General features: G+C 39.9%; 1 protein-coding gene across 3 annotated transcripts; it reads left to right on the forward strand.

Annotated features, from left to right (window-relative positions):
• Positions 1-8,238: 8,238 nt before the first annotated feature.
• Positions 8,239-15,491, forward strand: LOC143886449 (uncharacterized). Of its 3 annotated transcripts, none has more exons than XM_077390416.1 (14): positions 8,239-8,349; positions 9,171-9,300; positions 9,501-9,676; positions 9,806-9,863; positions 10,447-10,574; positions 10,825-11,026; positions 11,116-11,422; positions 11,521-11,584; positions 11,744-11,825; positions 11,944-12,010; positions 12,108-12,201; positions 12,740-13,087; positions 13,400-13,585; positions 14,516-15,491. In XM_077390416.1, the coding sequence occupies exons 2-14, from the start codon at positions 9,255-9,257 to the stop codon at positions 14,846-14,848; spliced, it is 2,091 nt and encodes a 696-aa protein (XP_077246531.1). In that variant the 5' UTR covers positions 8,239-8,349; positions 9,171-9,254; the 3' UTR covers positions 14,849-15,491. The 3 variants fall into 3 exon arrangements, with proteins under 3 accessions (XP_077246531.1, XP_077246532.1, XP_077246533.1); XM_077390417.1 differs by having other exon boundaries at positions 11,119-11,422; XM_077390418.1 differs by having other exon boundaries at positions 10,447-10,541.
• Positions 15,492-27,174: the final 11,683 nt, after the last annotated feature.

Here is a 27,174-nt window from a genome sequence, read left to right on the forward strand (position 1 = left end):
GTTCTCATTTTAATTATGGGCGGGCTTTTAGCGAGCCGAACGAGTGGGCTTCAAGCTTGCCCATCCCGATTGACAGTCCTAGGAGAGGACAATGGGGGGTGTTTCTAGTTTGCTTCCACGTGCTGCTTTTTGCTATTTAGACTTGAGGCTGTTGAAGGACAATGAGGGTGTTTTCATCAAATATGGGGGGTCGTGAATATCAGCTAATGAATAAGAAAAGTTTCTTTTCAGCTTTTTCTTAAACCGATGTAACGGCCTCACGAGGCCGGATCTTTCTCCTTGCAGAAGAATATAAGGTTACCTACCCTGCCAAAAAAAAAAGAAGGAATATAAGGGCTTTTTTTTTTTTTTTTTTTGGATATGATATTTTCACCCCTCTGCAGTATGCATTCGCCCCCTTATAAAGTCAACAGTGGGCAACTTTAACGCTTTTTTATGTCAAATCACGTTACAAGGGGGCGAATGCGTACTGCAGAGGCGTGAAAATATCATCTCCCTCTTTTTTTGGGTAGTGTTTTTTTCATGGATACGGATTTTCAAACTACCATATCGGCCGATAAAGCTCCGATACGGTTGTCCTTTCCACATTGAATTTCGTGGAGTTGTTCTCAACAATGACACCTTCATCGGATGATTCTAGTCCCTTCATCCAGGCCTACCCAAGTCACATTAACATGATCTAGTCCATTCATTTGATAGGCCCTATTATCGATATATAGAGGCCAAAAATAAGATTTAATGCCTCTGAAATGAACAATTAATTGAAACATAAAGAGGAATAATTTGAATGGAATGTATTTGCGCATTAAATTCTTGGATCTAATGGTTAACGTTCAAATAGAGCTACCGATTTTATTCCATTCCATTGATTGAAAGGTGGAGGCTCTTAGATGAAGGGTTAAGATCAGTTCTCAAAAGATCATTTCTCAAATGAAACCGTAAGCTTTCTTTTATGCAACATTTGGTTGCTTGGATTGGCTCGGAGAGTAGTGGAATAGGAAGTCAAAGGGGAAGAGACAAGAATTTTGATTTGTCTAGAATTACCTCGGAAAACTGTGTAGTAGTGTTTGGTTGCATGGCAAATAATGGGAGATTAGGAGAAAAAGTAGGGGGTGTCATTACCAATATATGGAGAGATGAGAGAGAGGGAAGAGAGAGATAGAGAGAGCATCATTCCTTAGAAAATTCAACCATAATTCTTTGCTTTTGGAATAAGGGGACAAGAAAGAGACAAGCAATCATTACATGAGAGAAATCCAAGGGAATCAATCGGAGTCCAATGCATTTTGGCAACCAAACGTGGAATGGCATGCCAAATCCAAACCAAATTCCGACAGCTACTGAGCTTTTGTGCAACCAAAGGCTCAGTTTCTTTCGATGTAAAAATGGACGTAAAATTTGTTTTATTTTCGAACATAAAACAAATGACATGAAGGCACTCTTTTCACCAAAAGTGTCTTTTGAAAGAAAATACCATTTCACATTAAATATATTCTCCACAGTACAAAAATGCCCATCATATTGTTTTACTTATAAACTAAACATGAGGTATTTCCGGTATATAATTCTAATATGGTAAAACTAAAAAGTCTCATTCAAATGTGTTAAAGGGGTAAAATCCATCCACCAAATAAGTGTGCAACATGCGGTCCTCAAGCCGAACTTATGAAGACCAAACTTGCCTCTTAAATAACAAGGGCAAAAAGGTCTCTCCATCACCATGAATAGCAACCACATGTAAAAAGGAATGCTCCCTAGGAAAAGATCGAACCTATCACGACAACCTTCCTAAAAACTTGAAGGATCGACTAACATGGAAACCTAGTTCCATTAGGAAACTTAGACTTTTCAAGATAAACATAGGAACCAGTTCCTTAGGGAGGTCGACCAATAAGGAAGGACTCCCTTAAAGGCAAGTATTCCAAACTGTCTAGGACTTCACCTCTATAAAAAGACCCCCACTCTCAAAGGTACGTATGATCACACATATAAGCATCATTATTCTGCTACATTGCTGCTTGGATTTTCTACTTGTTGCCGATTTCTGAATTGAGCGACAGAGTGGTCTCCCGGAGTCCAAACTCTGGAACCCTAACTCATGTTCTTTGAGTACAGGACGAGAATAGATCGAAGCTCTACTGAAGTGCACTTGACCAGATCGGATTTCAGCACCAACAGATTGGGGTCGTTCGTGGGACACAAAAGAGATAACATCTATGAGCATGACACTAGTTCGGAAGAAGGGCACAAGGGGAAATAAGTGAAATCCAATCTAAAATCTGGGCACCACCCTGGGCAAGGCAGCTAGATCCAGCTGAGCAAAAGAGCTATTCCATGGATGAGTTAAAAAGTTTCGCCGAGGCTGAGCAAAAAAGCTCTTCTGATGTCGAGCTAAAAAGTTCGGTCGAGGCTTAGCAAAAGAGCTATTCCATGGATGAGCTAAAAAGTTTCGTCGAGGCTGAGCAAAAAAGCTCCTCTAAGGTCGAGCTAAAATGTTCGGCCGAGGCTAAGCAAAAGAGCTCTTCCGAGGCTGAGCTAAAAAGTTCCGCCGAGGCTCGAGCTAAACAGTTCCGCCAAGGCTGAGCAAAAAAGATCTTTTGAGGCCGAAAAGAAGCTCCATTGATAGATTCCGTCCAAGCAAAAATGCTTCGTCGACAAGATTCTACTGAGCAAAGAACCTCCACCAAGGCTGAGCAAAAAAGCTACACGGACAAGATCCAGTCAAGCAAAAAGCTCAGCCGACCATAGGGGTGCAACTCGGGTCGAGTTGGGTCGGGTTGAGGTCAACCCGACCCAATCCGAGGAACCTATTTTTCCAACCCAACCCGACCAAACCCAATTTCCAACCCGGCTGGGTTCAACCCAACCCAACCCGATTTACAATTTCCTCAACCCGACCCGATTTCTAATTCGTGTCGGGTTGGTGGGTTGACCCGATTTGGAGAGAGAGAGAGAGAGAGAGAGAGAGAGAGAGAGAGAGACATAGTTTTAGTCTCTCAAAAATGAATAAGACATAGTTTTAGTCTCTCAAAAATGAATAAACCACACGGCTATCAATCCAACAAACACATATGTCTTAAAAAAAAGGATTAAAAAAAATAACTCTCCCTGTGTTTTCGTGTGGACCTGGAGACGAAGCCTCCGTGCCGTTGTGGGGGAGTTAGGGTTAGGGTTTGGTAGTGAGGAAAATAAGAAGAAGTTTTAGTGTTTTACACCAGTTGATAGGCACAAAGTGCAGAGGAAAGAGCTCATACATTGACCAAGGTCGGTAGAGGCCACAACTCTCCCGACTACTTAGTCGAAAGCAAAACCAGATTAAGCACGGTCCCCAATCTAATAAGGTCGAGGAACCAAAGTAAAGCCCATTTGAAGATTACTCCAACAGAGCGCAACCCCGCCCCTCATAGAGGGAGCATGTAATTGAAGCTCGGTAGTCTGAACTACTACTTTGCATAAAATGGTAACCCGACTAGCCAAGAGGACTGCCTAATCGGCCCGAAACGATAGGAGGAAGTGGGGGCATTATGTTAGGGTCAAAATTCGACCACCACTAAATGGAACCGACCAAAAAAAAAGTTCTCTAGGGAAAGAACGAACCTAGCACGACAACCTTCCTAAAAACTCGAAGGTTTAATAAGAAAGCAAGTCCAATGAAACTCATGCTTTACAAGATAGGCATGGAAGCTGACTTCTCAGGAAAGTCGGCCAATTGGAAAGTCTTTAAGAAAGGCAAGCTTCCCAAGCTGCAAAGGACTCTAAGTCTATAAAGGGGACCAAAACTCCAAGGTATGCATCTTCTTCTACCCCATAACCATGTTCAAGCTATCATTCTCCATAAACCATAGTGTTCAGATACTGTTTGGTGCTATTATCTGACTTGAGCGTCAGAGGGTCTCCGAAATCCAAAATCCGAGGTCTCCAATGAAGTTCTTTTTTAGCGCAAGTCATCATATGCAACCGAGTTGGTTTGAGATGCCACGAGGATCAAGACCAGATTTTGGCATGAACAAAATGAATTGAATCAAACGAAGTCTCTAACCATCTCTTCTCTCTTGTTTGAAACCTATGACCCTAAAACCCGTATGTCACTGGTCATGTCTCCATTCATCGATTGCCACTTGCAGCCACAGGTAGATATGCTCCCTTCTTCTCTATTCGTTGCTGTGTTTAAAATTTAGGGAAGATTTCACTAATTTCTTAGATACTTTACAAAGAGCCCAATGAGTGATTATATGGGTTAAACATAGAAAGAGATAAACATAACCAAGGCAAGAGATAAATATAGAAATTCTACCTACTAAGATTGGCCTAATTGCTAATTTAATTGAGCTATCTAATCTAGCTAGGTTACCCCATTCAACCCACCTGCTTAATCTCCCTCCAAGATGATCCAACGATCAAATTTTCCCCTATACAATCTGACAAATCTTAACATTGCGTGATTGTGTTAGTCAAATCACCGCTATTCATTGCCCATCTTTTTTGCTAAAATACATTCTAATAATAAAAAGCATACACTATAGTGTCTTTTATATGGCTTTAAATACATGCAGCAGAGGCACATTGATAATTCTAACTTTGTACAACATTTGATATGCTAGGGAATTTCATATAAAGGCATTTCGTGGCTGATTTCAGGTACGGAATTTCCCCTGAGAGAACAGCCACCTCAGGCTAATCAAATGAATAAGACAAAATCTAATGGAAAGTGAGCCCATGTAGCTCCTCTCAAGCAAAAGTTTGCCACGAAATGCCTTTCCACGAAATTCCCTAGCAAGTCCCACATTTTAATCATGTAAAATAAGGGATTTGTGAGCGTCCATCACAAAAGGCATTTCGCTGATGGTCTGTTGCATCTGACAGCAGCCACATAGGCTCACTTTTTCAGCAGATTTTGCCTTCATTCACGAGGTGGCTGCTGTCAGATGCAATGGACGCTAGCAAAACCCATAAAATAATATAAGAATTATGAGTACGATTCACACACGTCGGACTGTGTACGATTCATACACAGTCAATCCGATCCGAATTGGGTCCATTGAATCCGATCCGATTTGGGTCCATTGACAGCCCTAGGGTCATGAAACCATACTCTTCTCAATGACCAAAATATTCTCATAACAAAATGACCGAAACACCCTCCTATTAACGTATTAGTTATTCATTGACCCAATGGATCTCGAGGGCTTTTTGGTCTTTCAAATAAATGGGTTTTTCTGGTAATTTTAGCTACTGGGGGGTTGGTCGCGAGAGATTTCAGCGTATTTTCGTGGGTTTCACGAGTTCGGCGTTAGTCGCGCGTGATATTTTTGTCTGCACTTTAAAAGTTGCCGCTAGTGGCAAGTTCGCAAAAATGACGAACTCTGTTCCGCCCGTGACTTAAAGTCACGCTGTATGTGTAAAAATGACGAGATTGAAGTTCGCCTCAAACAAGTGTGACTTCAAATCTTGGGCGAAATGACGCTCGTCTTCATCCCTCTCTAAAATAGAAATGAACCAACTTCGTCTTCATCCCTCACAAACTTCATCTAACTCTCTTCTACAGTCACGAAAGGATATGCTCTCTCTCTCTCCCCCCCCCCCCCCCCCCCTCTCTCTCTCTCTCTCTCTCTCTCTCTCTCTCTCTCTCTCTGAGTTCAACCCAAAGGGAAACCCTAACCCTAAAAACCTCATTCCATTCCTTTGCTCTCTTTCTCTGAGTTCAGCCCAAGTGAAATGGAAACCCTAACGCTCAAAGCCTATCTCTTCTCATTCCACTCTCTATCTCCCTCCTTCTCTATCTCTATTCTACAGGCCTATTTAAAGGGTTTTGTGTGAGCCAAAATCGAAATGTCGGATGAAATTTCGAAAAAAAATTCCTTTTTTTTTATTTCTTTACAGAATTTCGGCTGAAATTTCGAAAAAAAATTCCTTTTTTTTTATTTCTTTACAGAATTTCGGCTGAAATTTCGAAAAAAAAATTCCTTTTTTTTTATTTCTTTACAGAATTTTTCGGCTGAAATTTCATTGGAAATTTCGGCCAAAAAATCAAAATTTCTGGATTTTGGCCAAAATTTTGGTTTCGTCTGTGACCGAAATTTTACCGAAATCAAAATTTAAAACCATGTATGTTGGAGATAAAAAATAAATAAAATGAAAAATCATAATTTGATAGAGGATTAGAGGCTACTGATACTGGCACTACCATGTTTTTTATAATAAAAAAAATGCCAGGCGCAGATTTGTATGTGTTGGATAAAAAAATGGAAATAATGCCAAGTGCGGATTAATGAGAGGGAAAAAAAAAAAAAAAAAAGGAGAATCATAATTTATAGGGCTGGCAATTTCACCCGAAAAAGAGGGGATCCGCCCCGCCCCGCCCCGTTTGGGGAGGGGATTCCCCGATTTGAAAGGGGAAGGGGAAGGGGATGGAGTTGTCCCCGCCCCGCCCCGCCCCACCCCGCTACGCCCCGCTAATCAATGCCATTTTTTTGTAAATTTTTAAGTGTTTTTTTTAAGGAAAACGACTAGAAACTCTGTGGATCGGCTACAAGATTCCCCCAAACATAAACTTAGCTTGTCTTTTCCTTTTAATTAGCTTCTGAGAGCATTTTGGGAACTATAATAACCTTTTCACAGATGTTGAAATAATAAAGACAAGCTGAGAGCCTGAGACGCTGAGTATATGCAATTATCAAAAAATCGTAGTGCCAACAGAATTTTAGGGTTGGATTGCAGGTTTTAATTTTCAACAAGAAAAATTTAGCTACTAGAAATTTGTTTCATGTCAGCACTAAACTGAATTGCAATTAAAGAAATAAGTCATTTGTTGATTTTGTTCTCTTCTCCATTCTCATTTCTCATGCTCATCTGGGGGTTAACATGCTATACAGAATGAACTAATGAACATTATTTTGCGTGTGTGAGCGCCAACTTATGGACTTTTAAAGTTCATTGTGACTACTGAAATAGTTACTTTTTGCACATTGGCTGCCTGTTAATGAAGGTAATCCTGGTGCTCATTTCCTATCTATCATTCCATAATTTATGCAGAAAATTGCTGAAAGATGAGGTCCTATTGTTATTTATGTTTGTTGTCTCATCCATGCATTTCTGATTTTGTCCATCTGTTTGTTGATCACATGAATAGAATCATAGCATTCATCACAATATTGTCTGTAATGGACGTAGAAGAAAGAAGCTCTGTTTGCTGGTTTGGTTGGGTTCCAAAGAGGGGGCGGGGCGGGGATTTTGTCCCCGAAGGATGCGGGGAGGGGAAGGGGAAGGGGAAGGGGATTAGATATTCCCCGCGGGGAGGGGAGGGGGATTCCCCACCATCCCCGCAGAGGGGAAGGGGAAGGGGAGGGGGAAAATTCCCCGCAAAGGGGAAGGGTAAGGGGACCCCAACATCCGGCCCCGACCCGCCCCGTTGCCACCCCTAATAATTTAATAGTGGCTATTGATATTGGCACTACCATCTTTTAATAATTGCACAAACTAGGATTGTCTTTTCTGTTTGATGTTGTTTATGAGAACTTTTTGGGAAGCGTGCTGCTCAGGAGACCGAGAGTGTAATAAACTTTAACAGATGTTTAAAGAATAAAAGAAAAGAAAAGTTCGTGCAATTATCAAAAAATGGTAGTGCCAATATCAGTAATCATTAAAAATAAGATAAAAACACACGTATATAAACTAAAGTTTCGTTGCAGGGCAAGCCTGCAGGGGATAATGCGAAAGTGCTGCTACACTGTAACGGGCGGACCTGTTGCCACGTGGCAAATATCTGAGCCTTCAATTTCTACAGAATTAATAGCCGTTGGATAAAGGAATTAGGTTTCAGTTACCCGATTTAAAGGGAGAGTCGCATAACCGCCTTCATCGCATATAATGGGAAAAGACGTCCTCTAAACAGAAATAATCGGACGGTTACTAAAAGCCCAACATTAAGCGAAATAGATCTCTACCGTTAATTTAAATAGAGACAAACGAGATGACGTGGAGGGATTCCACGCTGGCAGCCTCGAATTCCGAAACAGGACGGTTGAAGAATATGAGCCGTTCGATCGAGGGATGACGTAAGGGAGACTTTTTTTGGGGCATTTATAATGCGCACCCCTTAAAGGAGGATATGTGTCGGACTTTAAGCTTTTTGACGTGGAAGGAGTGCGAATTATCCCAAAAGGGGTGCGAATTTATCATCTTCTTTTTTTTTCACTTTTTTGTGTTGCTATAAAAGCCAAAAGAGAAAACAGAGTGGCCATTTTGTTATTCATTTATGAGCTTTGATTTTGGAGAGCTAAGCTTTGATTTTGGAGTGATTCTGGAGACCCGATGGGAATTTTTTATTCCTGATGGGTTTTTGGATTTGAGGTGTTTTTCCTTTTCTTTACTTTTTTTTCCTGGATTTATTTTGTGGTGCTCTGTTTCAAGAAGCTTACAGAGATAGAAGATTTGAGCAAAGTCTTTTATCTGAATGTGTTTTCCTTTCTCTTGTTTGGTTCTGTTTGAAATTGGTTTTGGTTTTTTTCGTGTTTTATTGATCATTCGTGAAGATCTGAAGCAGTAGAAGATATGGGTTTTTTTTTCTTTCTTGGATTTTTGGTGTAGAGAGAGAGAGAGAGAGAGAGAGAGAGAGAGAGAGAGAGAGAGAGAGAGAGAGAGAGATGGGTTTTGTTTTGGGAGGTTTGAGGATCATTGGGTTTTTTTTATTCATCGAGATCTGGAAAAAAATTTAATATTTTTTCATGGATTTGAGCTTTTTGCTCTATCTCTCTTTGTGCTTTAGTTGGTGAAGAACCTGATTCGTCTGAACTAAGCTACGAATTCGCCTTTTTCTTTTTCTTTGGCAACTTTTTAGCTCTTTTTCATGCTCTGTTCTTTCTGTGTTTATCTTCAGAAATAGATAAACACAGAAAGAAAGAGAAATAGATAGCTGTCTAGAGATGAAAATGGAATTTTCTGTTCTTTGTTTGGTAACCAAACCCTTCATTTTACGTTTCTCTTTCCGCCCGATTTTCTCGTGGGGAAAAAAAAAAACTTATTCTATTCCTTCCTTTACTCAACCGATTATATCGCCTTTTAAGTAGCATTCTTTTCAGTCTTACATAAATAGAGAAATTCAGTAACAAGAAAAAGTATTAGAAATGGCTTTTATCTTTTTCTGATTCTTTGAGTGGTTTTTATCATGTAAGGAACCAAACAAAGGACTTATTTGAGGTGGGTTCGATCGATTTTAGCCGTTTAAGCTCTCTTTGATCCATGTCTTTAGCTCAGAAATGGACAAAATTCGAGAGGGGAAGAGACAACACAAGTTCATCTCTGGTATGCCATGAAAATTACAGAAAACTTTTTATCTTTTTTGTTGAATCCATGAAGAAACAAACAAACAAACAAACCCTTGTGTTTGTTTTTATGTGTAGAATTTCATTTGTTGGCAGTTTTGTGATAGGGTTGAGGATAATGTGTGCACCTTAATATCATTTCTTGGTTTATTTGTTTTCTCTAATTCTTCTTTTTGGCAGCATTGAATGGGGGGTATTTGGATTTTTCGAAGAGATCGAAGAAAAACAAGATTAGGGACTCTAGTATCCTCTGTAGAGCGAATTTGAGTGACGAAAATATTGAAATGGGTGGTGGGTCTGAAGGAGAAGAGGAGATTCGCGTACCCATTGGTAGGAGATTTAAGCTCCATGGGAAGGTGGGCTGTTTGAATTCATACTGCCAAAAAAAAAAAAAAACAGATTCTTCTCTGATATTTTATATTTAGATTATTTTGCATTCTCTAATTGTTTTATTTTATTTTTGTTTGTATTTTTTGGTTTTTCAGGCTTCAGATGGCTGCAATGGTGTCGATCCTGCGCCTGTACCTCGTAAACTGCGGTCAGGTATGCTACTTGAGAGTGAAATTGCCCTCCGTGATTATTTTTTTTCCATTTTTCTTTTCTTAATTGACTCCCAATAACTTGGTTTAATCTGAATTTTCTTGGATGACTTCATGGGGTGTGAATTTTTTACTTTCTTCCTATCTTGTTATCTGTTGGGCAGATTATTACTATGGTTTTAATAATAGGAAAGAGAATTTTACTTCCTTCCCGTCCTGTTATCTGTTGGGTAGATTATTACTATGGTTTTAATTATAGGAAAGTCAAATCTTATTTTGTAATCTTTGTTTTTTACACTTTTTTCTCGACGACAATGGATCTGGTTTTTGTAAATTTAATACTTAAGGTGTGAAAGATCCTGTAGATTCCTTCTATTATATTAAAGCATGCAATAACCTTCGCTGAATTTGTACTGGGTTTTAAGGATAGGTAGTCTCTTGTCGCGCTCTATATTTTTCAATACAAACTAAAAGCCTCTGGTTTTTACAATGGTGTTTTGGGTATGTCAATTATTTCCATAAAATTCTTAATTGTAGTATCTGTTTTTATAATCTAATATGGGTTGAATTTGATTTTACCATTGCAGCAATGAACAAACGCAACAGTGAATCCATCTCCCCGCCTTGGCGAGATGCAAAGAAGCAACACCGTGCATCCAATGGGATTGATTCACCACCCCAGGTTAATTGTGCTAGGAAATCCAAACAGAACATTGTGGGTTCTATTCTATGTGTCTTTATGTTATTTTATAGGGTGATGATATTTTCATCCCCCCCCCCCCCCCTGCAGTACTTGCACACCCCCCTTATAATGTGATTTGACATAAAGTTGCCCACTTTTCACGTCAAATCAGGTTATAAGGGGGGGTGTGCACGTGATGCAAGGGGGGTGAAAATATCATCTCCCTATTTTATATTCATATTCTTTTTTATTTTGATTAACTGATTTTGGGGTTTACCTGCAGAATCAGAGGGTCCTGGGTAGGTGTCGAAACCAAGTTGTGGCAATTACCAAAGATGAGGAAGAAGTAGCAGAAACTTTGTATGCTCTAGCTAGTATGCTTCCCTTTGAAAAACCTGTTAAGAGTAGTTTAGAGAGGAGAACCGCAGGGGCAAAGAATTCGCCTTTGCGGGAGACAAGGGCAAGCTCACCGACTCCGAAAGAAGGTATATAATATTCACACTTCTACATCGTATTCTTCTTTTTCTTTCAGTTAGTTTTTATTTCTGGGTTGAATGGTTTTTTTCTGATTCAGCAGCATCAAAAGAGGAGACCATAGAACTTCAATGCGTCTCTACTGGCATAGAAACTACCAGTCATTTGTTATGTAAGAAAGAATCACTTGAAGAAACCGAAAAAATTGAACCCATAACCCAACCCAATGTTTCTGAGCGACCCACCATCTCGGGAAGCCAGAAATTTGATCTGGAGTTGACTAGTACTTCTCAAGTAGATCTCCAGAGGATTTCTAAAAACGATCATACACAAAATGTTCAATTGAGTGATGTTGTCAACTTGTTGAATCCTGTTGAAGTTTCCTCAGAATCGTACTCTGCAAATGGGTGGGTAGATCTTTGCTTGGTGTACATCCATAGTTAGCCATTTAATAGGCTGGGAGTAGTAGTCCGCTCATCTCTCTTTCTACTTGATTTTCTTGCAGATCATTTCAACCAACACAACCCGAAGCACTTCCATTGCAAAAACCAGATAATGTCTCACGGCTGGTATGCTTCTATGTCTTAATTTGAATTCTCAACCATATTTTTCCTTTCCTAGTGGATAATTGCTAGTTCTGCTTGAATTATTATTATTTTATTTTTTTGAAAATTAGTTCTTCTTGAATTATCTTTATCTAAAATATTGGTGGGTTGGGTTATTTTCAGGAAGTACCTGCTGCTCCGAAACAGGAACCACCGCCCATCAAAGACAACAATGAATGTAGTGCGCGTGTTGCATTCATCGAAGGTTGTATCATTAAATGCCATGGAAGATATGCTTTAAATGCACACCATGCCATTCTTATCCTATTATACATTTTGCATTATCATTCTCCTGATCAGCCCTAATATTGATGCCTAAACAGAAGGAGCTCAGGATTTACGGCGTGGCTTCCGTAATGGGTCATGTGATGTTCATGGGGAGTTGACATGGTAATTTTCATTTCTTTTTTAGAGTTTTTTTTATTCATTTTTTTAGTGATAGACCCTATTTTTAAAGGGTGTTGATTTATGCAAATGTGATTCTCAGGTCATCTTCAGCTAAAGCTGCTGCAGCTTGGTCAGATTCTGTGACTTGTGCCACTAGGCTTAGTTCAACTGTAGATGGTGTTACAACAGAAAAGGTAGAGAATTGGCTTTACAGAAAGATATTCTTCCCTTTATTCTTAGTTCTGTATCGCTGTATCAAAACTCCCTGAGTCACTTGTCAACTCGCCTGTGTTGACTCCCTTTTACCTTGTCGAGTTCTTGTCTGAATCCTTGTTTTGCCCTACCAAGTCAGCTAAACTCCTTTGACTCCCCCGAGTTGTGACTGGTCTAGCGAGTATTCGCTCCTACCGTTCCAATTCAACTAGGACTTGCTTTGGCTTCATTTTGGCTCGTATCGATGTTTTGAAAAGCTGTTCGTTTCTTTTTTCCAATGAGAAAAAAATGAATTGGAAAAAATGAATTGTTGATATGAGTATTGGAAAAAATGAATTGTTGATATGAATATTCAGTGAATACTGAATACTCATCTCAACCATGACTGAAACTAAAGTGAATAGGTGACCAATTTTATCAAAGAATATTACTTCTCCAGTATCCTAATTCCATTTAATTTTCACATTCTTATGAAGCATATTTATTCATTTTCTGAGATCATGATTAATTCGTTTGCAGCTTACACCGCCAGCAGTTTCAGTTGGAAGAAGGCCATCATGGAAACGATGTACCACTCATGTGTGTATAAGCCGTCTCATATCTTCCTACCAAAGTGGAGAGAAAAAGTGGTGGCAAACTCCAGCCAATCTATCAAGACTGAATGAAGGTGCAAAGTTCAGTGTGACATCAACCAACAAGCTGACTGGGCTGAAAAATAGTGTGGATAACATTATTTCTACTGGCACAAAATCTTTGGCTGTAGAGAGGAATCCACACGAAGCGAGAATTGGTTTTTTACAGGATAACAGGCTTCTGCAAGATCGGCGGGCCTCTGCCATAACTGGGAACAATGCCAAGCAAAAGCAGGTATTCTTATAATTTTTGTTACCCATACCTTTCTTCCAAGGATTTTAAATGTCAACAAAACTTGCCAAATTTTTGGCCGAAATCATATAAATTTTGGTAAAAGAAATTTGGTATTTTTTAAAATTTTTGTGGAAATTTGGAAAATTTCAGCAATTTCGTTGAAAATCTTTAAATTTTAGTGGAATCGTGTAAATTTCGGCGAAGTCGCTGAAATCCTGTATAAAACTGATTCAATGTAATTTCGGCCCAAATTTAAAACTATGCTTTCTTCAGAAAGCTTCCTTGTTCTGATAAGCTTGTGGGTCTTTGCAGGGTTTTGATTTTCTATCCTTATCAGCAGGAGAATCTAATAATCTGAGAAATGGGTTGGAGTCCCCTGGACGACTCTGTGTTCCTTACATGCAATCTCCTATTCAACATCATTCAATCATGCCTGTCTCGCTCTCTCACACTCGTTATTCCTCCCCTTATCATGATCAACTGACCACAGCCCAGCAGGTCACTTCTCTTCCCTTGCTTTGGTGAATTCACTTTGGTTCCTCATTTGCTGTCAATTTGATTAGAAAGAAGTGGTAAATATGCATTTTAAAAGTCTTTCAGACATTTATTAGCCATCTCTATCCTCATCCCATCCCCTTCTTTTTTTTTATCAGTTCAGTTCACTAATCTCTCCTAGTTTTTTTTTTTTTTTGGGGTAGGTAAGTTGGGGTTAGGCAGAGGACCCCTGCAGGTGTATTAAGATAAAAAGATATTACAATTAAGAGTACAAAATACCAACCCGATCCCTAGATACAATATCTTAAAGATAGGGGGATTGCAAAGGATCCCAGATGATCCAAATTCGTCTAATTATCCCTAGAAACAATAAGTAATAGATGGGGGTGAAACAATGGATTCCAAATGATCCAATTCTTTAATTCTTAGCCTGGAAGAATTCAGCCCTGTTGTGGATGTTTAACTCAACAATTGTTGGATGAGTGCTGAGTTACATAATAGGCTTGCTTGGCTGCAGACACTGGCACTTTTGGTCAAATCTCTCCTGGTTTGATAGCAATTTTGGTCATTTTTCTATCTGTTTTTTCTTTGGACAGACACAAACATGTTTTGTTGGTTTCACCTTGTTATTCTAGATTTCAAGTCTTGCATGAAACTGTCGTTCCTATACTGGACTTCACCTTAAAATTGACTTCTAACTTAGTGAAGAAACACTGCTTGCAAATAAATCATGTAGTTTGATGTTAAAAGCTTTCTAATTCAAAATCAATCTCCACTAATTTAAATCATTTGATTTTATATGTCCAAGTTCATATGTCCAAATTTCCCTTTCTATTATAAAATGCTCATTTCTCTGATAAATTCCTACACTTTCAGCTAGGCATGTTAAAAACATTCATGAAATGTGAATTGGGTTGATTTTATTTGCTGCAGTTACAGTTATCGCAATATATTTCCTACCCATTCCATGAGCAACAATTGGGCTATCCTGGCTCAGCAAAGCAGCAACAGCAACAACAGCAGCAGCATCATATGTGGGCGGCTCAGATGGCTCATTACTGGCCTGGCATCCCCTCGTCACACATTCCAAAGTGGCAAAATGGGAAACAGGACTCTCCTTCGATCGTCCCCCCATCCCCCTCTCTAGAATTTCTTGGAGCCAAGTACTCCATATCCCCTTCCCTAGAATTGCTTGGAGCCAAGTACTCGGTGGGCCCGCAACAGCTTTATGCTGTATCGCCATCCTCGTCGAGAGGGAAGAGGTAGCACCAACCTGGCGGCTATGATGAGGGTGGTGGGTTCCGATCATCGGAAGGTTGCCCCCCTCAGTTACAGTTGCTCTGCAATTCCCAACACATGTAAAGCTCTAAAAGTAAGAAGCATTTGGATCAATGCGATGGGCAAGAAGGAATTGGTTCATTTTTTATTCTTTCGGGCGCGAACGGCGGCAACAATTCTGAGATGAGATTGGTGGAGTGGAAACCAGTCCCTAAAATCAGATTAAGCATTTAGAAATTGATCAAATCTTCCTAGCCGAGCTACGCCAGTAAGAAACCTCGATCGAGCTACAGAAGTAGAAGTTAAAGTAGCCCGAGCTGCAAGTATCTATCTTCATCACCATGGTCACCGACCTACTGTGACCGATCTAGGAGAATGCTACACCAGCTGATCAGAAACTAGCAGATTGATTTGGAGAAACCGAGATAGAAAACTACTTTGCCCGGACCGACCCTAGAAAGTGGGGGACAATATGTTGGGGGTAAAATTTGTCAACAAATCAAAGGATAATACGTGGCATGTACCTATGGACTCAAAAGTTGGAGAGGGTAAAGGGGTAATTTTGCAGCTCTTCTAAACCCTAGTAATTGTAGCTGAAAACCAAAATTTTAGAAAACTCGACTTTCCTTCATTGCCTAGGAGTCTCCTCTATAAAGTAGGGCTGCAACTCGAGCCGGGTTTTACCCGACCCGCATCGACCCGACCCGAAAATAGCTTGGGTCGGGTTCAGGTTTCATGGGTTTCGGGTCGAGCCGGGTTCAGCATTCAAAAGCCCGCATGAATCTCGGGTCGAGCCGGGTTTGAAGAGGCCCGACCCGACCCGAGTTACATAAGTTATAGTATGTACATTTTTTTCTATTGTTAGTTAAAAGTTAAAGGGATAATTACATTTACACACCCTCAAGTTTCTGACACATCCACTTCCACTCCTATAGTTTAAAACGTGACAAATACACTCTTGTAGTTTCAATTTGTTTAAGGTAGGCTTCCTTAGCTGAAGGTTCGTCCATAGATTGAAGGGTTAGGATGATCCGATGGAGCTGATTTTTTGGGCACACCCTATCTATGTCAGGACCCATCAAATGAACGCTTTGGATCATCCAAACAATGTGGGCCCACATTATTTGGATGATTTTTTGGTAGTGTTTGGATTCGGGTAGGGGCCCACATTATTTGGATGATCCAAAGCGTTCATTTGATGGGTCCTGACATAGATATGGTGTGCCCAAAAAATTAGTTCCATCGGATCATCCTAACCCTTCAATCTATGGACGAACCTTCAGCTGAGGGGGCAAACCTTAAACAAATTGAAACTACAGGGGTGTATTTGTCACGTTTTAAACTATACGGGTAGAAGTGGATGGGTCATAAACTAGAGGGGGTGTAAATGTAATTATCCCAAAGTTAAAAGTAAAAACCCACGCACCCCCTGTTACTGTATGTGAGTGCAATTTCTGCTTCTATGAGTTGAGTTGATTCAAGTGTTTGATTCAGCATTGTTTGATTGTAATTACAACATTGTTTGATTCAAGTGTGATGTGAGTGTAATTACATCATTGTTTGATTCAAGTGTGATGTGAGTGTAATTACATCATTGTTTGATTCAAGTGTAATGTGAGTGTAATTTCTGCTTCTATGAGTTGAGTTGCCTTGCCAAACAAGAATATTCCTTAAAAATTTGCGTCAACGTGAAAAAACCCGACCCGACCCGAACCGACCCGAGATTTATCATGGGTAGGGCCGGGTTTGGGAATCGTGGGTTTTCCGAAAAAAAAAACCCGACCTGACCCGACCCGAGATATTTCTCGGGTAGGGTTGGGTTCTCCAAAACCCGACCCGAGTTGCAGCCCTACTATAAAGCGGGGACAAATTCACATTCATTCACAATCACTTTTACTAGTCCTAAGCCCTCAGATTGTACTTGTTGCCGCATTTGATGGAGGCATCTGAGAGTCCCCTAAAGTCCAACCGCTGTGCTGCTTGAGGCTTGAGACTGTTGATGGAAGTGGAATCTTTCTCCATCCCCTAAGAATGAGGCCTTTTCATCAAATATGGGGGTTGTGAATGTCAGCCAACGTATAAGTATGGAAACGCTAGCATCCATCGCATAAGGCATTTCGTGGCTGGTCATGTCGGATCAGCCACCTCATGAATGGAGACAAAAGATGTTCTCCTCATTCATGAGGTGGCTGGTTTGACATGCAACAGACTAGGGGTGGCCAGAACCGAACCAGAACCGAACCGGAACCGAACTGTAAAAAAATATTTTTGCTCCGATTCGGTTCCACTGATGAAGAACCGAAAAATTTCGGTTCGGTTCCGGGTCTAATGTTCTCGGTTCGGTTCCGGAACCGAAGAACCGAACTTTGAATATATATATATATATATATATATGTTCGGTCCGGTTCGGTTCGGTTCTTACGGTTCATGGAACCGAGAACCGAGAACCGAAAAAAAATGAACCGAGAACCGAGAACCAAACCGGTTGGCCACCCCTACAACAAACCAGCTAGCAAAGGGCATTTCACAGCTGGTCTGTCGCATGTCAGACCAGCCACATCGTGAATGAGGACAACAGCGTTTGTCTCCATTCACAAATTGGCTGGTCCGACATGCAACAGACCAGCCGCGAAATGCCTTTTGCTATGGACGCTAGCAATTCCCATATAAGAAAAGTTTCTTTTCAGATTTTTCTTAGGGGATAATTTTTTCACCCCCTGTAGATTATGCGCCCCCGCCTACCACCCCCCAACCGTGATTTGACATCAAATAGTGTTAAGTCGGCCTACAATTCACTTTAAAAGGGGGCGCATAATCCTACAGGGGCGAAAAAAATCATCTTCCTTTTCTTAATCCGATGTGGCCGGATCTTCTTTCTTGGCAGAAGGAATATAATGCGTACCTAACCTACCAAACAAAGGAATATAAGTACTAGAGGAGTGCCTTTTTTAGGCCGTGGCCAAAGTGGGTAAGAATAAGATACGGATTTTCTAACAACCATATTGGCCGATAAAGTTCCAGTCTTTTCCACTTTGAATTTCGGAGTGTTGTTCTCAACATTGACACCTGATCATTGATTGAAAGCTGGGGCCTCCTAGATGAAGGGTTAACATCAGTTGGCTTCATGCTGGAAGGCCAGGATCATGTTTTTCCTGCACTTTCTTATACCCTATTTTTTGCCCTGGGATAGGAGTCCTCAATGAGCTAAGCTCAGTCTCAATCAGTCCTATGGTTTGAGCCTAAATTTGTTAGGATCTAATAAAAGGTATTTAGATCCAAACCAAGTCCAAATCCATCCATGAATTAGTATAGAAATCCTTGAATAAGTGGTTCCACGATTGGCTACTTTTCTTGTATAATATATAGTGTGCTACTTACTTGATAAATCTACCTGAATAGAGGATAACGAACCTATCGAAGAAGGAATAGGCTGTTCGCTTTTTTAAATTGCGTTGACCGGGAGAAGTTGAAGCTGCATAGATTATTTGAATCGTTCCCACTATCATCAACCAGGGAGAAAATATAGAATGAGCATGGGGTAATAATTCCATATTGATCCGAACCAATCCATATGCTCCCATTTTTAATAAAATTCCAGCTAGAAGCATACATGTACTGTAATGTGCTTCTCCATGGGTATATGGTAACCATGTATGTAGGGGTATAATCGGTGATTTGACAGCATAAGCAATAAAGAAGCCAAAATAGAATATTATTTCCAATGCCGCGGGATACGATCGATTAGCTGATGTTTCAAAATTTAATGTTGGTTCATTGGAACCATATAAACCCATACCTGGAACTCCCGAATGGGAACATCAATCTCCAATATATACCTGGAACTCCCGAATGGTATACCCGATAGCACCATTAGATAATGACCTAGACTCAAGAGGTCGAGTTCCCTATCAAGGGAACCAGTGTTTGGACAAATTGGTACAAATGCTAGGGACGCAAATAATCAAAGTAGGAAACAAAAGAGAAAATCTAATGATGTATAGAAATGAGAAGATAGGCAAAGTTTCCCACTTACACAGGTGGCTACCAAGAAATAAAGTCTCGAGGATACAATGCCTATGCTTTGATCAGAGGTTGCACCTCAACCTCAAGTTCAATAGCAACCAGCATGCCCCTACTTAGAAAAAACAGAAGAGTGAGGGGAGTGTCAAAATGGGGTTTAGCCTCTAGCTCAAATACTCAATTGGTTAAGGCTTTGTTCCGCAACCTTGAGGTCAAGCTAGAGGAACCTCGTACATAGCAGCTTACCAACCAATAAAAGAAGTGTCAACTTACAAAAATGAGATTAAAAACACTATCTATTTTTCAAATGAAACCCTAAGCTTCTTTCATAGAAAAAATTTTTGGTCTAAAATGCCTCGGCGCGGTCGAACAGTGCAATCGTGTGGGGGTGTCTGAGCGCCTGTATGCGCGCGTGTTACGAGCACGCACGTGTGAGGGTGCATAGGCATGCCAGATTCCTTGGAGGCAAAAGTTGGAAACTCAATTCGAGGTGTTGACGACCGAAACGTTTACATCCCTTGGGATTGGATTTAAGGCGATTGAGAAAAAGAGGAGAATGACATTTCTTAATGTTCCCATCCCCTGGGATTGGAATTCATGCGATTGAGAAGAAGAGGAGAACGCCATTTCTTCCTTGGGCTCCTCTGCCTTTACACAGATGGAAAGGACTTTCTAAGTGCAGACGCAATGCCAAATGAGGGGATGTCGACACATGCAAAATATGAATGACATGTCGACACACATAGAATGTGAACGACTCAGGATTGGCTAGGAAACGTCGATGCACGCAGAATGCAAACGATGTTGTCGATGTACGCAAAATGCAAATGACTCTTAGGGGTCGACAGACTATTCAATTCTATCTCAACGGCAAAACAACACAAACAAACGCCAATACGGGGATAGCTGAATTAAAGAGAAAAACTCATCTGGGAAGATGAATTCGTTTGCTCCCTTAATCTAGATAAAAGCTACATCAATAGAAAAGTAAAAGGTACAATGCTGAAAAGTAAAGATAAAATGCTAAAACATATTTGGATTTGGTTCGAAGACCTCTTCCTTGGAGATAGACGTCTCCTTATATAACTTTATTCGGGGAGGTACTCCTCATGTTCGCATGGATGGAACTTTTTGGTAACTGCCCATTTCAGGCTCCTTTATTTGTACGGGTGTGACTCGGTCGGGTTCATCTTGATTTTTGGGCGGGTTGGGTTGATATTTTTTGGGTTGGGTTGCGGGTTGGGAATTTATAACCGAACTGAAAATAGGGCTGGGATATCGGGCAACCCCAACCGAATGTAACCTGACCATTTTCTGCTTTTTATTTTATTTTATTTCAAATTTTAGTAATATTTACAGTTTTAGACATTTAGTCTTTTACTTTTAGAATTTTAATAGTTAAGGATATTTCTTCACTGTTGATATTGAGAAGGTGATGCAAGCAAGGTTTTAAATTTCAGTTTCAAGGTCGGTTTCGGCTTCCACCGAAATTGAAACATTTCGGCCTCGGCCGAAATCATGTAAAAAAATAATAATAATTTCAATTTTTTTTAAAATCCAACCGAAATGTCTAAAATTTCTACAATTTTGATGGAAATTACAGCATTTCGGTAGAGGGCTAAAACTTAAATTTCCACCAAAATCTCGGCGAAATTTCAGAATTTCGGTGAAATTTCTGTGAAATTTCGCCGAAATCTTGTAAAGAAACGACATAGAAATTTCACCGAAATCTTGTAAAGAAATGACTTCATGAGAATTTAATTTCGGCCAAGGCCGAAACCGAAATATTTCGACCATTTTGTTTTGTTTCGGCTGAAATTTAAAACCATAGATGCAAGATGAGCAAGCAAGCTTCTTAATGGTTGATACTGGGTGAATTATATATTTATACACACACTGACCTATGTACTGTTTCTAAAATTTTAAATTACAGAATGCCACTTGCACACTCGGTAGTGTTTAATCTACATTTATGCACCTAATTTTTGACTTTCTATATTGGATCCATGTAAGGCTCTGTTTGGTTAGATGAGATTTTAGTGGAAGTAGTAGTCAACAAGGAGGTGACAAGGGTGGGATATGTGTAGACTTGTCTGAGAAGATTAGAGGGAATTTTGGTAGTCTGTTTGGTTAGATGTCAAAGCATGTGGGAGAATGGAGGGGTGTCATTAACAAAATAAATAGTAGAAGAGAGAGAAAGAGGAGAGAGAAAGAGAGAGAAAAGTAATGATTACACATGGCATTTCATATTCTACTCTTTTCCCCTCTAAAATTTACCAAAAACAAGGTTTGACATTGGAAAAGTATGGGAGGGGACAATCCCGCCACATAGGCGCCACCTAAGCAAAAAGCTAATAATGATGTCTCTTCTATATCTAGTAGTCCAATGGGATTTGAGCTAAAAAATGACAACCAAACAACATTTGGCATTTCATATTCCTGGAAATGCTCAGCCGTCTTCCCTACTTTTTGCAACCAAACAGAGCTTAGTGTCTTAACTAGAAACTAGTGAATCACTATATCATTGACCCTTAATTTCTAACTTTCTATATTGGATCCATTAGTGTCTTAACTAGATGAATTATATGACATCCTTGCATATTTTATGAGAAAAAATACTGGCAGCAGAAGTATAAGTGGGGCCAACATATTTAGATGGTCTAAACACGATTCAATATGGAAATCGGGTCGCGTCGGGTTGGGTTGGGTTGAGAAAATTGTTCCTCAGGTTGGGTTGGGTTGGAAAAATGTGTTCCTCGGGTTGGGTCAGGTTGGCCTCAACCTAACCCAACCCTACTCGAGTTATACCCATGCTTATTTGCACGTCCTCCATTCTTCCAGGTGCTTGTCATCCACCTTCCCTCGCCTGGCAACTGCTGTGCCACTTCTTTGACTTAATCCATTCATATAATTACTTAGCAAATCAGTCCCACTTGACCAATTGGGTTTAGGGATGGATATAAGTAGGAGGGAATACTTAATAACTGTCTAATCTTCTAGGTTCCATTACTTGCATGTTCCCCTACATTTTCAACAAATGCCAGCTTGGCACTTATCTTCATCAGCTCAATCCAAGCGGGTCATCTAAAATGTCAGTCTCTTGTGACCAACATTCCCAAAAAAAAGGGTGTAAACCAAAATAAAAAGTCATGGAGGCACTCTTTCACAATAAATCGACCCCATATATCTTAAATCGACCCCCTATGTGTCTTTCTCTCTCCTCTTTTTCTCTCTCTAACTGGGAGGAGAGGAGAGAGAAAGACACACGGGGTTGATTTAAGAAATTTAGGGGTCGATTTATCGCTGCCCAAAAAGAAGTGTCGCACTAAATAAATCAAAAATGAAAATATTTTGAAAATATCCAACCACCAATTTAATGGATCCACTCCAAATAGATGGGACATAGACAGATGATGAGGGTCTATTGGAGTGCCTCATGCGAGACAAGGATACAAATGATGAGGTGTCTTATATGTGACATAGATACAACCCTTAATTATCTGAAAGGGACCTAGAAACTATAAAAAAAAGTATGATGGAGCGTCCCAGATCAAAATATATTTTGTACGGTACAAAAGCACATCATATTTGTTTACTAATAAGAAAAAACATGAGGGGTATTTTCGGTATACAATATCTAACATAGTAAAACTCAAGGGAAATGATTTCAGCGCTCCAATGTTTTGATAAACATGTGCTCCGATGTTTGTCGTGCAGTATTTAAAGGGCTTAAAGAGCTTTTTGACGACCGTAATATTCCACTGACATCAGATGAATTAAATGCATAAGACAAAATCTGACAAAAAGTCAACATGTGCAACTGTTCTCACATGCAAAAGCCAACCACACCCCCGAGAGAGTCAAGTTCGTAATTGGACAGTGAGTCCGTGACAAATACACAAAAAAGGTAGGAGGATTCAAAGGATCATGATTTTAAGCGGATCCGATCCGAATCGGGTCCATTGACAACCCGAGAATCACCTAACCATGCTCTTCTCAAAGACAAAGATACATTCACTACAAAATGACTGAAAAGGGCTTTGTTTGGGGTAAAATTCATCCCCTCAATAAGCGCATGACACATGGCTCTCACACCAAACTCAGGGACCGAACTTGCCTCTTAAGGAGTAGGGACAAAAAGGTCTCTTCATCTCCAAGAATAGCAACCCCAAGTAAAAAGGAAAGTGCCCTTGGCGAAAGACCGAACTTAGCACCGCAACCGTCCTAAAAACTCGGTAGTTTAAATGAAAATCGAGTTCCATGAGGAAATTCGGGCTCTCCAACATAAATAAAGAAACCAACTCCTTAGGAAAGTCGGCTAATGAGCAGGTCTCCAAGAAAGGCATACTTCCTAAGGTGCCTCCACCTCTATAAAAGGACCCGAACACCCAAAGGCAGGTAGTTGAGATCCAACGTTTAATTTGCATTGTAATTACCATCTTTACTGTTGTTTGGATTCCTGCTTGTTGTCGATTCCTGACTTAGAGCACCGGAGGGTCTTTTCTGGAGTCAAAACTCAGTGACCTCTAACGTGTCTTATCTGAGTGTAGGACGAGCACAGATTGAAGTTCTACAAGAGAAATTCTCGACAGGAGCAGATTTTGGCATCAACACCCTCCAACCGCAATTAACTTATTAGTTATTCATTGTCTCAATGGAACTCTAGGGTATTATGGTCTTCCAAATAAATGGTTTTTCGGGTAATTTTAGCTACTTAGAGACAAGCACTCACACAGCAAACATGACTCCTGCCACCCCGAGGTACGAAAGAATCAAATCATCTCAATCCAAAAATTAATAGCCGATCTTTTACAATAGTGAAATATTACATAAATATTTTCTCATACACAAAATGCCAAATGCCGTGTAGTATTTAAAAGGCTTTTAGTGCTTTTTGAGAACCATAATATTCCTCTCACATCCCTTTAAATACTACACGACAAATATTGGAGTGCATGTTTATCAAAACATTGGAGCACTGAAATCATTTACCAAACTAAAAAGTCTAATTCAAACGAATCAAATCAAAATAAATCTCTAACCATGTCTTCTCTTATGTTGAAACCTTTGACCCAAAAACTCATTATTCACTCGTTGTGTCTCCATTGATCGATTGCCACTACTAGCAGGTAGATATGCTTCTTCTCCTCTTATAATTCAGTTGTGTGATTGTGTTCCTCAAATCACTAATATTTGTTGCCCATCTTCTTTGATAAAACACAATGTAATAATAAAAAGGGAAATGATTTCAGCGCTCCATTGTTTTGATAAACATGCGCTCCACTTGTTTGTCGTGTAGTGTTTAAAGGTCTTTAAGAGCTTTTTGAGAACCCTAATATTGCTATGACAACCCTTTAAATACTACACGAAAAAAGTTGGAGCGCCTGTTTATCAAAACAATGGAGTGCATAAATCATTTCCCTAATAAAAAACATACACTATATTCTCTTTTATGTAGGTTTTGAACATGGTTTTATATTTCGACCGAAATCCGAAATCTTAAATCCGAAATTTCGGATTTCGGTGGAGACCGACATCGAAACTACACAAAACCGTCATTTATTTCGGCCGAAATTTCAGTTTTTCCGAAATTTGACACAAAAAATATGTTTTTTAAATATTAATTTAATATTTCACCGAAATTTAATAATGAATAAAATATTGTTTTTTTTTTGTACCAGATTTCGACCGAAATTTCAAAATTTCGAAATTTTAAGGTCCGAAACCGGTACCGAAACCGAAATTTTAAACCTTGGTTTTGAATACACGCACATAGGATTGTCAATGGGATGGGCAAGCTTGAAGCCCGCCCGTTCGGCCCGCTAAAAGCCCGCTTATAATTAAAATGAGAACAAGCCAAACCAAGCTTGGTCAAAAGTTGAAGCCCGAACTCTAATTTGGGCTGAGCTTGATCAAGGGTCGTCCAGCCCGTTATAGGCCCGGGCCCGATAATATATTTACTATATAATTTGTCAAGATTTTTTATGCCCTTAAAAATCAGTAGATATTAATTAAATAGGTTACTTAAACATTAATAGCTATAGGCTATAATTCGACATTAAATAGGTTTTTATTCTTTCTTTATTTTGCCCATCTTCAGCCCACTCCATATGAAGGGTTTGGATCATCATATCCTATAGGCTATAGTTCGACCTCAAATTTATTAAATGAATAAGACAAAAATATGGCAAAAAATCAATCGGCATGGCTTTTCTCACATGCCAAGGACAACAAGTTTAATGGCTTTCTATGAAATTGGCTTTTTTGTGCTTGGCTTAGTCTTTTCTTGTGCGGAAAATAAGAGGTGATGGGCAGCCCGAACTCGGCCCGAAGTCCGTTGTGGAGTTTGGGCTAAGTTTGGGCAAGCAAATTTCTAATTTAGTCAGGCTCGAACTCGGCCCGAAGCCCGTTGTATAGACATGGGCTGAGCTTGAGCACCTCAGGCCCGCCCAAGCTCGGCCCGATTGACAGTCCTACACGCACATTGATAAATCTATTATTTAAAATAGGGGCTTGCAAGCCAATTTCGCGGAAAGCCATTTCGCAGCGGCATGTGAGAACAGCCACATCAGATTAATTAAATGCATAAGACAAAATCTGCCAAAAAGTCAATATGTGCGGCTGTTCTCCCATGCAAAAGCCAGCCACAGGCACCCTGAGAGAGACTCTGGTTCTTAATTGGGCACTGAGTCCGTGACAAATACACAAAAAGTAGGAGGATTCAAACGGATCATGATACCAAGTGGATCCGATCCGAATCAGGTCCATTGACGACCCGAGGATCACCTAACCATGCTTTTCTCAATGACCAAGATACCTTCATTACAAAATGACCGAAAAGGGCTCTGTTCGGGGTAAAATTCATCCCCTCAATAAAGGGCATGACACATGGCCCTCACACCGAACTTAGGGACGAATCTTGCCTCTTAATGAGCAGGGACAAAAAGGTCTCTTCATCTCCAAGAATAGCAACCCCAAGTAAAAAGGAAAGTGCCCTTGGAGAAACACTGAACCTAGCACCGCAACCTTCTTAAAAACTCGGTGATTTAAATGAAAATCGAGTTCCATGAGGAAACTCGGGCTCTCCAAGATGAATAAGGAAACTGACTTCTTAGGAAAGTCAACTATTGAGCAGGTCTCGAAGAAAGCCATGCTTCCTAAGGTGCCTCGACCTCTATAAAAGGACCCGAACGCCCAAAGGTTTGGATTCCTGCTTGTTGCCGATTCCTAACTAGAGCGCCGGAGGGTCTTTCTCGGAGTCCAAACTCAGTGACCTCTAGGACAAGCTGAGATTGAAGTTCCACCAACACCCTCCAACCGTCCAATTAACTTACTAGCTATTCATTGTCTCAATGGAACTCGAGGGTATTATGGTCTTTCAAATAAATGGTTTTTCGGGTATTTTAGCTACTAAAAGACAAGCAGTCACGCAGCAAACATGACTCCTGCCAGGCTGCCACCCTAGGTATGAAATAATCAAATCATCTCAATCCACAAATTAATAGCCGATCTTTTCTAACAGTGAAGGGAAAATCGCTGATTATATTACATTAATATTTTACCATACACAAAATGCCAAATCCTTCCTATTTATAATTTCAAAGAGGCTACTGATATTGGCACTGGCATGTTTTAATAAGGGAAGTGATATCAGCACAACCATATTTTAATAGTTGCACAGTCTCACCTTCTCTTTTCTTTTTTAATCGGCTCGTGAGAGCTTTTTGGGAACTATAATAACCTTTTTGACAGCTCTTTAACTACTAAAAGACAAGATGCTTAAGTGTAATTATCAAACTATGGTAGTGGTGATATCATTTCCCATTAATAATTGCACAAACTCAGCATGTCTTTTCAGTTTTAATTGTATCCAGATCTTTTTGGGAAATGTAAATATGTAATACCCTTTGGCACAGCTGTTTAAATAAGAAAAGACAACAAATCTACCTGCAATTATTAATACAAGGTAGTGCCAACATCAATAGTCTTCAAAAAAAAAAAAAAGTAGGTAACAAACACACGAAAAAGGAAGGGCGTGGAAGAATAATTTCCCTGCAGACCTGATGCCACGTGTTGAATATCTGAGCCTCCGATTTCTAAAGAATTAATAGCCGTTGGATAAAGGAATTAGGTTTCAGTTACCCGATTTAAAGGGCGAGTATCTTAAACCGTATTCAGCGCACAGGGGAAAGGGACTTCCTCTAAACAGAAATAATCTGACAGAAAATCAATATAAATTCGCACCCCATTAAGGATAATTCGCGCCCCCTGTTAACGTCAAAAAACGTTAAAGC

The sequence above is a fragment of the Tasmannia lanceolata genome, unplaced genomic scaffold, assembly GCF_043159265.1.
Source record: "Tasmannia lanceolata isolate RefF3 unplaced genomic scaffold, GAP_Taslan_0.1 ptg000011l, whole genome shotgun sequence".
Classification (NCBI taxonomy): domain Eukaryota; kingdom Viridiplantae; phylum Streptophyta; class Magnoliopsida; order Canellales; family Winteraceae; genus Tasmannia; species Tasmannia lanceolata.

What these genes read in the sequence shown, in the direction of transcription:
- LOC143886449 (XM_077390416.1), top strand. Translation starts at nt 9,255, where the DNA reads ATGGACAAAATTCGAGAGGGGAAGAGACAACACAAGTTCATCTCTG. An exon ending in ACAACACAAGTTCATCTCTG is followed by an intron (nt 9,301 to 9,500) that starts GTATGCCATGAA and finishes TCTTTTTGGCAG; the next exon opens with CATTGAATGGGGGGTATTTG. An exon ending in CTCACCGACTCCGAAAGAAG is followed by an intron (nt 11,027 to 11,115) that starts GTATATAATATT and finishes TTTCTGATTCAG; the next exon opens with CAGCATCAAAAGAGGAGACC.